At 59.0% G+C, this 12,920-nt stretch overlaps 1 protein-coding gene across 1 annotated transcript; it reads right to left on the reverse strand.

The window, feature by feature from the left end:
• Nucleotides 1–518: 518 nt before the first annotated feature.
• On the reverse strand, nt 519–12,124 carry SYT3 (synaptotagmin 3; the record flags this gene model as incomplete). The annotated part of the gene is made up of 7 exons (XM_083853390.1): nt 519–1,229; nt 2,007–2,082; nt 3,589–3,718; nt 4,505–4,676; nt 6,313–6,433; nt 10,359–10,905; nt 11,730–12,124. Coding segments are annotated over 6 exons (1,437 nt in total), but the record flags the coding sequence as incomplete, so codon positions are not given.
• Between the last annotated feature and the right edge of the window lie 796 nt (nt 12,125–12,920).

Raw genomic sequence — 12,920 nt, forward strand, 5'->3', positions numbered from 1 at the left:
TAACCCCATAACCCCGTGTCCCCATAACCCCATATCCCCGTGTCCCCATAACCCCATATCCCCGTGTCCCCGTGTCCCCATATCCCCATGTCCCCATAACCCCATGTCCCTATATCCCCGTGTCCCCATAACCCCATAACCCCGTGTCCCCATAACCCCATATCCCCGTGTCCCCATAACCCCATATCCCCGTGTCCCCGTGTCCCCATATCCCCGTGTCCCCATATCCCCATGTCCCCATATCCCCATGTCCCCATAACCCCATGTCCCCATATCCCCGTGTCCCCATAACCCCATAACCCCGTGTCCCCATAACCCCATATCCCCGTGTCCCCATAACCCCATATCCCCGTGTCCCCGTGTCCCCATATCCCCGTGTCCCCATATCCCCATGTCCCCATATCCCCATGTCCCCATAACCCCATGTCCCCATATCCCCGTGTCCCCATAACCCCATATCCCCGTGTCCCCGTGTCCCCGTCCCCGGTGCAGGCAGGCGCAGGCGGCTCCTGGGGTTTATTGGGGGGCTATGGCTTCTGGGGCCCCCCCGGCCCCGCACGCAGACACAGACGGTGGGGGGGGGGGGAGCGGGGGGGGACACAGGGGGGCTTTGGGGGGGCCCCGGGTACATCGGGGGGGCTCCCCCATACACAGACATTGGGGGGGCCATACACAGACAGGGGGGTTTTGGGGGGGCCATACATAGACATTGGGGGACCCCCCCCATACACAGACATTGGGGGGGGGGCATACAGAGACACTGGGGGGGGGGCGGGGGGGCACTCCCATACACGGATACTGGGAGCCCCCCCCAGACACTGGGGTGGGGGGGGGTTTGGGGCACCCCCATACACAGACATTTAGGGGGGGCCCCATACACAGACATTAGGAGGGCTCGGGGGGGGCTCCCAGACACCTGCCCCCCCCCTACAAACACGGGGGGGGGGGCCCCTAAAAACACACGAGGATTTTGAGGGCCCCCCCCATACAAACACATGGGTTTTTCTCGGGGGGGGGGGGGCATAGAAACACATGGGGGGTGCCCCCCCCCCCCACATTCACACACGGGGGGGGGGGCTCCTGGGTCCCTCCAGGCCCCCCCCAGGCGCCGGGGTTCACAGTGGGGGGGGGGCCGGGCCCCCCCTTGTCGTGCAGGGCAGGGGCCGGGGGCCCGGGGGGGCCCCTATGGCTTCGGTGTGGGGCCCCCCCGGCCGGGCCGGCCCCGCCGCCTGCGGGAGAGAGGGGTCAGCACCTGCCCAGTATGGCCCAGTGCCCCCCAGTATGGTAAAGTGCCCTCCCAGTAGGGTAGAGTGAGCTCCCAGTATGGTAAGGTGCCCTCCCAGTATGGCCCAGTGCCCTCCCAGTATGGCCCAATGTCCCCCAGTATGGTAAAGTGCCCTCCCAGTATGGTAAAGCACCCTCCCAGTATGGCCCAGTGCCCACTCAGTACAGCCCAGAGCCCCCCAGTATAGCCCAGTGCCCTCCAGTATGGCCCAATGACCCTCAGTATGGCCCAGCGGCCCCCGGTACAGTCCAGTGGCCCTCCCAGTATGGCCCAGTGCTTCCCAGTATGGTAAAATGCCCTTCCTGTATGACCCAGCAGCCTCCCAGTATGGCCCAGTTCTCTTCCAGTATGTCCACATGCTCTCCAGCGCCCTCCCAGTATGGCCCAGTGACCCACACTTACACTTCAGTGCCCTCCCATTATGGCCCCATATAGTAGTGTCCCCTCCAGTATGGCCCAGTGCCCTCCAGCATGGCCCAGTGCCACCCCAGTATGGCCCAGTACCCTCCCAGCATGACCCAGAACCTTCCCAGTATGGCTCAGTGCTCTCCCAGTATGGCCCAGTGGCCCCAAGCATGCCCCAGTAACCTCCCAGTATGGTACAGAGCACTCCCAGTGCCCTCTCCCAGTTTGCCCCGTGCTCTCCAGTATGGCCCGGTGCCTCCCCACTCCCTCCCAGTGCCCTCGGTGCCGCTCCCAGTGCTCCCAGTGCTCCCAGTACCGGCTCAGTCGGGCTCCACCACGATGCTGGGTTTGTCCCGCGCCGCCCCCTTGGCCGCCAGCCCCAGCGCCTTCTCCTGCACGGGGACGGGGACACTCGCACGGGGACACCCGCGTGGGGACGGGGACACTCGTATGGGGATGGGGACACTCGTATGGGGACGGGGACATTTGTAGGGGGACAGGGACACTCGTATGGGGATGGGGACATTTGTATGGGGACGGGGACAATCGTATGGGGACAGGGATGCTCACATGGGGACACTCGTATGGGGATGGGGACACTCGTATGGGGATGGGGACACTCATATGGGGACGGGGACACTCATATGGGGACACTCGTGTGGGGACGGGGACACCCGTATGGGAATGGGGACACTCGTGTGGCAATGGGGACACCTGTATGGGGACACTTGCGTGGGGACGGGGACACTTGTGTAGGGATGGGGACACTTGCATGGGGACGGGGTCACTCATATGGGGACGGGGACACTCGTGTGGGGACACAGACACTCGTATGGGGACAGGGACACCCATATGAGGACGGGGACACTCGTGTGGGAATGGGGACACTTGTATGGGGACAGGGACACTCATACGGGGATGGGGACACTCATATGGGGACACTCGCTTGGGGACGGGGCACTTGTATGGGGACAGGGATGCTCACGTGGGGACACTCGTATGGGGATGGGGACACTCATATGGGGACACCCACACCAGGATGGGGACACTCATATGGGGACACCCACACCAGGATGGGGACACTCATATGGGGACACTCACGTGGGGATGGGGACACTTGCAAGGAGACAGGGACACTCGTGTGGGGACGGGGACACTTGTATGGGGATGGGGACACTCGTACGGGGACACTCGTGTGGGGACGGGGACACTTGTATGGGGACGGGGACACTCACACGGGGACACTCACATGGGGACAGCCACATCGGGATGGGGACACTCGCATAGGGACAGGGACCCTTGCCTGGGGACGGGGACCCTCCCAAGGGGACACTCACACGGGGACGGGGACACTTTATGGGTGTCCCATGGGTGCTGGGGGATCCCATGGGTGCTGGGGAGTCTCATGGGAGCTAGGCTATCCTATGGGCATTGGGGATATCCTATAGGTGCTGGGGGGGTCCTATGGGTGCTGGGGGTTCCCATGGGTGCCAGGGGGGTCCTATGGGTACCAGGGGGTCCCATGGGTGCTGGGGGGTCCTATGGGTACCAGGGGGTCCCATGGGTGCTGAGGGGTCTTGTGGGTGCCAAGGGGTCCCAGGGAAGCCAGGCAATCCTATAGACATTGGGGATATCCTATGGGTACTGAGCGGGGTCCTAAGGGTGGTGAGGGTTCCTATGGGTGCCAGGGGGGTCCTATGGGTGCAGGGGAGTCCCATGGGTGCTGGGGCGTCCCATGGGTGCTAAGGGGTCCCATGGGAGCCAGGCGATCCTATAGACATTGGGGCTATCCTATGGGTACTGGGAGTGTCCTGTGGGTGCTGGGGGTTCCCATGGGTGCCAGGGGGGGTCCTATGGGTGCTGGGGGGGTCCCATGGGTGCCGGGGGGGGGGTCTCACCTCAACCAGGGTGTGCCAGTGCTCGATGGGTTTGCGGGGGTTGGCCAGCATCTCGGCCCAGTGCTCGCGGCCCGGCCCCTCGGCGTCGCTGCCCACCCGGCACATCCCGATCACCTCGTTGTGCCCGATGCTGCGGGAGCCACGGTGGCACCCAGGGGACCGGGGACACCCCGGGACCCCAAAAGCTCCCCGTGACCATCAGTGGGACCCAAGTGTCCAGGGGAAACCCCAAAGTGGGGACGTGTGCGCCTTGGGACCCCAAAAGCTCCCTGTGCCCACCAATGGGACCCAGATGTCTGGGGGTCACCCCAATATGGGGACCCAGGTGCCTGGGGACCCCAAACTCTCCCCATGCCCCCCAGTGAGACCCAGATGCCTGGGGGTCACCCCAATATGGGGACCCAAGTGCCCAGGAACCCCAAATGCTCCCTGTGTCCAACAAGGGGACTCAGATGTGATTGGGATCACCCCAATATGGGGACCCCGGTGCCCAGGGACCCCAATTTCTCCCCATGCCCACCAAGGGGACACAGATGTCCAGGGGTCACCCCAATATGGGGACCCAAGTGCCCAGGGACCCCAAATACTCCCTCTGCCCACCAAGGGGATCCAGATGTCTAGAGGTCACCCCAATATGGGGACCCAGGTTCCTGGGGACCCTAAAAGCTCCCCATGCCCCCCAGTGGAACCAAGATATCAAGGGGTCACCCCAGTACAGGGACCCAGGTGCCTGGGGACCCTAAAAGCTCCCCATGCCCCCCAGTGGAACCAAGATGTAAAGGGGTCACCCCAATATGAGGACCCAAGTGTCCGGGGACCCCAAACACTCCCCGTGCCCACCAAGGGGACCCAGATGTGACTGGGATCACCCCGATATGGGGCAAGACCCCTCACGCGAGGGCCCCGACCCCCTCACCAGTCGTAGTCGACCACGGCGATGGTGAGGCTGACGTGGTGCACGCTCTCGTGCGGGACGTCGAACACCAGCGCCTCGTTGTAGCTGGGGTTCAGGGTGTTCTTCTTGATGGACGTCTTGCGCTTCTTCAGCCGCCGGCCCTCCGCCATCAGCGAGGCCTTCACGTAGGGGTCTGGGGGGGCAGCCCCACGGCACCCCCTCAAGCCCCACGGCCGCCCCATGGTGCCCCGCAGAGCCCCACGGCCGCTCGATGGCACCCCAGAGCTCCACGACCATCCCATGGTGCCCCATGGCCATCCCATAGTGTCCTACAGAGCCCCACGGCCATCCCATGGTGCTTTATAGTCATCCTTTGGAGCCCCACGGAGCCCCATGGCCATCCCATGGTGTCCCATGGTCATCCCGTGGTGTCCTACAGAGCCCCATGGCCATCCCATGGTGTCCCAGTCATCCCATGGTGCCCCACAGCCATCCCATGGTGTCCTACAGAGCCCCATGGCCATTCCATGATGTCCCAGTCATCCCATGGTGCCCCACAGCCATCCCATGGTGTCCTACAGAGCCCCACGGCCATCCCATGGTGCTTTATAGTCATCCTTTGGAGCCCCACGGAGCCCCACGGCCATCCCATGGTGTCCCAGTCATCCCATGGTGCCCCACAGCCATCCCATGGTGTCCTACAGAGCTCCGTGGCCATCCCATTGTGCCCTACAGTCATCCCATGGTGCCCTACAGAGCCCCACGGCCACCCCATGGTGTCCCATGGTCATCCTGTTGTGTCCTACAGAGCCCCATGGCCATCCCATTGTGCCCTACGGTCATCTCATGGTGTCCTACAGAGCCCCGCGGCCACCCCATGGTGTCCTACAGAGCTCCATGGCCATCCCATAGCGTCCTACAGAGCCCCATGGCCATCCCATTGTGCCCTACAGTCATCTCATGGTGTCCTACAGAGCCCCACATCCATCCCATGGTGTCCTACAGAGCCCCATGGCCATCCCATAGTGTCCTACAGAGCCCCACGGCCATCCCATGGTGTCCCATGGTCATCCCGTGGTGTCCTACAGAGCTCCATGGCCATCCCATTGTGCCCTACAGTCATCTCATGGTGTCCTACAGAGCCCCACGGCCACCCCATGGTGTCCTACAGAGCCCCATGGCCATCCCATAGTGTCCTACAGAGCCCCGTGGCCATCCCGTGGTGCCCTGCAGCCACCCCATGGTCATCTCATGGGGGCAAGTTGGAGACCCTATGTCCCCCAGCGTCCTTATGTCCCCAATGTCCCCATGTCCTCCTGATGCCCCCCCCCATGTCCTCCTGTTCCCCGTTTGGTGGAGAAGCTGGTGACGTCCTTGGGGCAGGAGGTGTCCCCATGTCCCCAGTCACCCAAGAAGTTGGTCAGAGGTCCAGGGGGCAGGTTGGTGTCCCCGTGTCCCACCACGTCCCCATGTCCCGCCATGTCCCCATGTCCTGCCATGTTCCCATGTCCCACCGTGTCCCCACCGGTTCCTACGTCCCTACCTGCCCCCGTGTCCCTCCACATCCCTGTGTCCCACCATGTCCTCGTGTCCCGCTGTGTCCCTACCTGTCCCCATGTCCCACCGTGTCCCCATGTCCCCACCAGTCCCCATGTCCCCACCGGCCCCCATGTCCCTCAATGTCCCCATATCCCTCCATGTCCCTCCATGTCCCCATAACCCTCCACATCCCCATGTCCCCACCTGTCCCCATGTCCCCACATGTCCCCACATCCCTCCGCGTCCCCGTGTCCCGCCGTGTCCCCACGGGTCCCCGTGTCCCCTCTCACCCGAGAAGCCGGTCAGGTCCATGGCGCGCAGGTTGGAGGCGCGGATGACGGTGACCGTGAGGCGCCCGGCCGTGGGCAGGTAGCACAGCGAGAAGTTCACCTCCCCCAGGTCTGCCTTCTCCTGCCAGGGGCAAAGGTCAGCAGGGGTCACAGGTCAGTGGAGTCAAAGGTCATGGGGTCAAAGATCAGTGGGGTCAAAGGGCATCGGGTTTGGGGACGGGTCAAGGGGCAAAGGGCACGGGGGAGGTTGGGGGTGGCACCAGGTTTGGGGACAGGAAGCAAAGGGATCAGGGGTCACAGTGGGGTCAGAGGTCGATGGGGTCAGGGTTCACAGGGGGGTCAGAGGTCACAGATAGGGGATGCTTCCGGTTGGGGTTCAGCTCCCGCTCCGGGACTGGAACTGCACACACACCTCCAAATGAGGCTGCCAATGCACGTGCGAACGTGCACGCACGTCTGTAACCCAGGCTGCAAGCGCAGCCAGAGGTGCAAACGCATCGGGCAAGACTGATGATGCATTTGCAAGCGCATCTGCAAATGCACCTGCGAGTGGCGCTGCAAATGCATCTACGAACGCACCTGTAGCTGAAGGAAAAATGTATCTGCAAACAAGGCTGGCGATGCATCTGCCGATGCACCCGGAAATGCATCCATGAGCACAGCTGCAAAGGCATCTGCAAGTGCATGTAGGGCTGGAGCTGCAAATGCACCTGCAACTGGAGCTGCAAATGCATCTGCAAACGAGGCCGTGATGCATCTGCAAATGCACCCACAACTGGAGCAGCAAATGCATCTAAGATGAGGCTGCAAACACCTCTGCAAATGCATCTACAAGTGGAACTGCAAATGCAAATGAGACTGCCAGTGAATCTGCCAACGCGCCTTCAACTGCGGCTGCAAATTCACCTGCAAAGCAGACTGCAAATGCATCTGCAAGTGAGACTGCAAATGTGTATTCCAAATACATTTTCAAATGTATCCATGACAAGAAATGCATGCAAATGTATATGCAAATACATGTATGGCTGGAGCTGCAAACGCATCTGCAAATGCATCCCCAAATGCATCTGCAAATGCATGTGTGACTGGAGCATCAAATGCATGTGTGAATGGAGCTACAAATACATCTGCAAATGAGGTGGCAAATGTATCTTGCAAATGCATCCTGCAATGCATCTGCAAATGCATGTGAGACCAGAGGGACAAATGCATCTGCAACCGAGGTTGTAAACAGATCCTGCAAATGCATCTGCAAATGCAAGGCTGACCAGAGCTGCAAATGCATCTACAAATGAGGCTGCAATTGTACCCTGCAACCCCATCTTACAAACGCATCCTGCAAATACATCTGCAAATGTATGGATGACCAGAGGTACAAATGCATCTGCATTTGAAGCTGCAAATGCATCCTGCAAATGCATCTGCAAATGCATCTACAAGGGTATCCGCAAATACATGTGAGAGCAGAGATAAAAATGCATCTATAAATGATGTTTTGCAAACATGTCTTGCAAACACATCTGCAAATGCATCGTGCAAATGCACATGTGAAACCAGAGGTACAAAAGCATCTGCAACTGAGCCTGCAAAAACGTTCTCTAAATGCATCCTCAAATGCATGTAATACCAGAGCTGCAAATGTTATCTACAAAATGATGTCTTGCAAACATGTCTTGCAAATTCACCTGCAAATGCATCTACAAATGCATCTACAAATGCTAATGAGACCTGAGCTACAAATGCACCTACAAATGATGTCTTGCAAACATTTCTCACAAACACATCTCCAAATGCACCTGCATGTGAGACCAGAGGAGCAAATGCATCTGCAACCAAGACTGCAAACACATTCTGCAAACGCATCCTCAAATGCATCCTCAAATGCATGTGAGACCAGAGCTGCAAATGTGTCTACAAATGGTGTCTTGCGAACACATCTGCAAATGCACCTGCAAGTGCATCTGCAAATAAAGGTGAGACCAGAGTGCAAATGCATCTGTATTTGAGGCTGCAAACACATCCTGCAAATGCATCCTCTGAACACATCTTGCAAACGCATCCTGTAAATGTACGCAAATACTTGTGAGACCAGAGGTATAAATGCATCTATAAATGGTGTCTTACAAGCTTATCTGCAAATGCACCTGCAAATGCGTGTGAGATCAGAGGTACACACGCATCTGCAACCAAGGCTGCAAGTGCATCCCGCAAATGCATCCTGCAAATGCATCTAAAAATAATGCCTTGCAAACATGTCTTGCAAACGGATCTGCATCTGCAAAAACATCTGGAAATGCATGTAAGACCAGAGGTGCAAATGCATCTGCAATCAAGGCTGCAAACACATCCTGCAAATGCATCTTAAAATGCAATTGAGACAAGAGATACAAATGCATCTGCAAATGAGGCTGCAAATGTATCTGCAAATGCATCCTGCAAACACATCTGCAAATGCATTTTTCAAATGCATCTGCAAAAGCATCTCCAAATGCATGTGAGACCAGAGGTACACATGCATCTCCAACCGAGGCTCCAAACACATCTTGAAAATGCATCCTGCAAACGCATCTGCAAATGCATCTACAAATCTCACAAAGGCATCTACAGATGCATGAGACCAGAGATGCAAATGCACCTGCAACCAAGGCTGCAAACGCATCTGCAAACACATCCTATGAACGCTCAAACACATCCTGCAAATGCATCTACAAATGAAAGTGAGATCAAAGGTGCAAATGAGTCTGCCTGCAATCAAGGATGCAAATGCATTTGGCAAAAGCATCTGCAGATGCATCTGCAAATGGTGCCTTGCAAACGCCTCGCTAATTCATCTGCAAATGCATCCTACAAATGCATGTGAGACCAGAGGTGCAAATGCATCTGCAACTGAGGCTGCGAATGCATCCCGTGAACGCATTTGTGAATGCATCCTGCAAACGCATCTGCAAACACATCCTGCAAACATCCTACAAATAAATCTGCAAATGTATCTACAATTGGTGTCTTGCAAACATGTCTTGCAAACGCATCTGCAAATGCATTTGCAAATGAACACAAGGCAAGAGGTACAAATGCATCTGCAACCAAGGCTACAAATGCATCCCATGAATGCATTTGCAAATGCATCTACAAATGGTGTCTCGCAAACATGTCTCGCAAATTCATCTGCAAATGCATCCTGCAAATACACATGAAACCAGAGGTGAAAATTAATCTGCAATCGAGGCTGCAAACACATCCTGCAAACACATCTAGAAACACATTTGCAAATGTATGTACAATTGGTGTCTTGCAAACGTGTCTTGCAAATGCATCTGCAAATATATCTGCAAATGCATGTGAGACAAGGTACAAGTGCATCTGCAACCAAGGTTACACAGGCATCCTGCAAATGCACCTGCAAGTGAATGCACTACAAATGCATGTGAGACCAGAGGTATAAATGTGTCTGCAACTGAGGCCGCAAACGCATCCCACAAATGCATCTGCAAATGGTGTCTTGCAAACATCTCTTGCAAACACATCTGAAAACGCATCTGCAAATGTATCTGCAAATGCATGTGAGACAAGAGGTACAAATGCATCTGCAATCAAGGCTGCAAACGCATCTGCAAATGCATCCTACAAATGCATTTACAAATGCATGTGAGACCAGCAGTGCAAATGTGCCTGCAACTGAGGCTGCAAACACATCCTGAAAATGCATCTGCAAACGCATCTACAAACATATGTGAGAATAGAGGTGCAAATGCACCTGCAAACAAGGCTGCAAACACATTCTGCAAATGCATGTGCAAATGCATGTGAGAACAGAGGTGCAAATGCATCTGCAACCAAGGCTGAAAATGCATCTGCAAATGCATCCTACAAATGCACGTGAGACCAAAGGTGCAAATGCATCTTCAACCGAGGCCGCAAACGCATCCCGTGAACACATCCGCAAACATGCGGGCACCTGCGGCTGCAAACACACCCGCGCCGGAGCCCGCCAGCGTCCCCGTCCCCCGCCCCCCCCCCCCCCCCCCCCCCCCCGGCGGCCGCCTCACCGCGGTGGCCTCCAGGATGTCCCTCCAGATGGGCGTCTCGCCGTCGCGCTCGGCCGCCTCCAGCAGGTTATCCAGCACCACCTGCCCGATCAGGTCGTGCCGCGAGAAGCGGTCGAAGTCGTAGACGCTGAAGTGCAGGCGGCGGGCGGGCAGCTCGGCGAAGGGCACCCCGAAGCTGAAGGTCTCGTCGAAGACGGGGTTGAGCGTCCGCCGGTGCACCTTGGTCTGGAATTTCTTCTTGCGGTCGGGCAGCAGGTACATCTTGACGTAGGGGTCGGAGAAACCGTTGGCGTCCTTGGCGGGGAGGTCGCGGGCGCGCAGCACCCGCACCACCAGCTGCTCGGTGCCGTAGGCGTAGCGCAGGGCGACGCTCAGCCGCCCGCAGGGCGTCCCCCCCCCGGCTCCCCCGGCGCCCCCGCGCCGAGCGTCGCCCTCGCCGGGCTGGTAGAGCTCGGGCTGGATCTGGCCGATGCTGGTGCTTTGCTCGGGTTTCTCCTCGAAGAGGTTCGGGGGGTCCGGGCTGGATGGGCGGGGGGCCGGCGGGTGTCTGGGGGGGGAAAACGGGTGGTCCCGGTGGTGGAGCTGGGGGGGGGTCCCCAGCCACCCCTATGTGTCCTTGTGGACCCCACCCCTGTGCCAGCCCTGTCCCCATGTCATGCAGCCCCCATCCGTCTCCATCTCCACCCCGTCCCCATCCCAGTCCCCACCCTATTCCCATCCCCTCCCCATCCCCAATCCCCAGTCCCCAATCCCCATCCCACCCCATCCCATCCCAGTCCTCATTCCATCACATCCCATCCCCATCCCATCCCATCCCTATCCCATCCCATCCCAATCCTCATCGTCATCCCAATCCCATCCCATCCCTATCCCATCCCATCCCAATCCTCATCGTCATCCCAATCCCATCCCATCCCTATCCCATCCCATCCCAATCCTCATCGTCATCCCAATCCCATCCCATCCCTATCCCATCCCATCCCAATCCTCATCGTCATCCCAATCCCATCCCATCCCAATTCCCATCCCTTCCCAATCCCCATCCCCATCCCATCCCATCCCAATTCCCATCCCCATCCCATCCCTTCCCAATTCCCATCCCATCCCCCTCCCAACCCAACCCAACCCAACCCAACCCCATCCCCATCTCACTCCCCATCCCATCCCATCCCATCCCATCCCATCCCATCCCATCCCATCCCATCCCATCCCATCCCATCCCATCCCATCCCATCCCCATCCCATTCCCATCCCCATCCCCATCCCCATCCCCATCCAACCCAACTCCATCCCCATCTCCCTCCCCACCCCAGCCCCTCCCACCCCAGCCCCCCACCCCCCATCCTCCCGCCCCCCCGTCCCCGTCCCCACCTGCCCCCGTGTCCCAGCGCCGCCACCTGCTGCTGGGAGGTGGCGCTGGGCAGGGCCCCCCCGGCCCCGTCGCGCTCCAGGGGCAACTCGGGCGACGTCTGGCTCAGCTTTAGGGCGGCCTCGGGGCAGGACCCCATGTCCAGGTAGGAGCGCTCGGGGGCTTCGGCGCCCGCTTCCCCCCGCTCGGGCTCCCCGAAGGGCGCCGGGTGGGGGGGCTCCTTGCGGGGGGCGGCCCCCGCACCCCCCTTGTCGCGCCAGGGCACCCAGCAGAGCTTCCAGGAGACGAAGAGCGAGACGCCCAGCAGCACGATGCCGCAGAAGGTGACGATCACCGACAGCAGGCTCACCGAGATGTCTGGGGGGGGGGGGATGCCCCGAGGGGGGTCTCCGTCACCCTCCGGGGGTCCTCGTCACCCTCTGGGGGTCCCTGACATCCTCCTGGGGTCCTCAAAACCCTCTTGGGGTCCCCATCACCCTCTTGGGGTCCCCATCACCCTCTTGGGATCCTATCACTCTACTGGGTTCCCACCACCCTCTTGGGTTCCCACCACCCTCTTGAGGACCCCACCACCCTCTACGGGTTCTCACTACCCTCCCAAGGGTCTCACCACCCTCCTGGGTGCCCACAACCCTCCTTCGGGTCCCACCAACCTCTTGAGGACCCCACCATCCTCTTGAGAATCCCACCACCCTCCTTAGGGTCTCACCACCCTCTTGGGCTCCCCATCACCCTCTTGGGATCCCATCACCCTATTGGGTTCCCACCACCCTCCTTAGGGTCCCACCACGCTCTTGAGAACTCCACCACCCTCCTTAGGGTCTCATCATCCTCTTGGAGTCCCACCACCCTCTTGAGGACCCACCACCCTCTTGGGGTCCCACCGCCCTCTTTGGCATCCCACCACCCTCCTTAGGGTCCCACCACCCTCTTGGGATCCCATCCCTCTCCTGGGCTCTCCATCACCCTCTTGGGATCCCATCACCCTCTTGGGTTCCCACCACCCTCCTTAGGGTCTCACCATCCTCTCAGGGTCCCACCAACCTCTTGAAGACCCCACCACCCTCCTTGGGGTCTCATCATCCCCTTAGGGTCCCACCACCCTCTTGGGGTCCCATCACTCTCCTGGGCTCCCCATCACCCTCTTGGGATCCTATCACCCTAATGGGTTCCCACCACCTTCTTTGGGGTCC

This window comes from Anser anser, assembly GCF_964211835.1.
Source record: "Anser anser genome assembly, contig: HAP1_SCAFFOLD_708, whole genome shotgun sequence".
In the NCBI taxonomy this organism is placed as follows: domain Eukaryota; kingdom Metazoa; phylum Chordata; class Aves; order Anseriformes; family Anatidae; genus Anser; species Anser anser.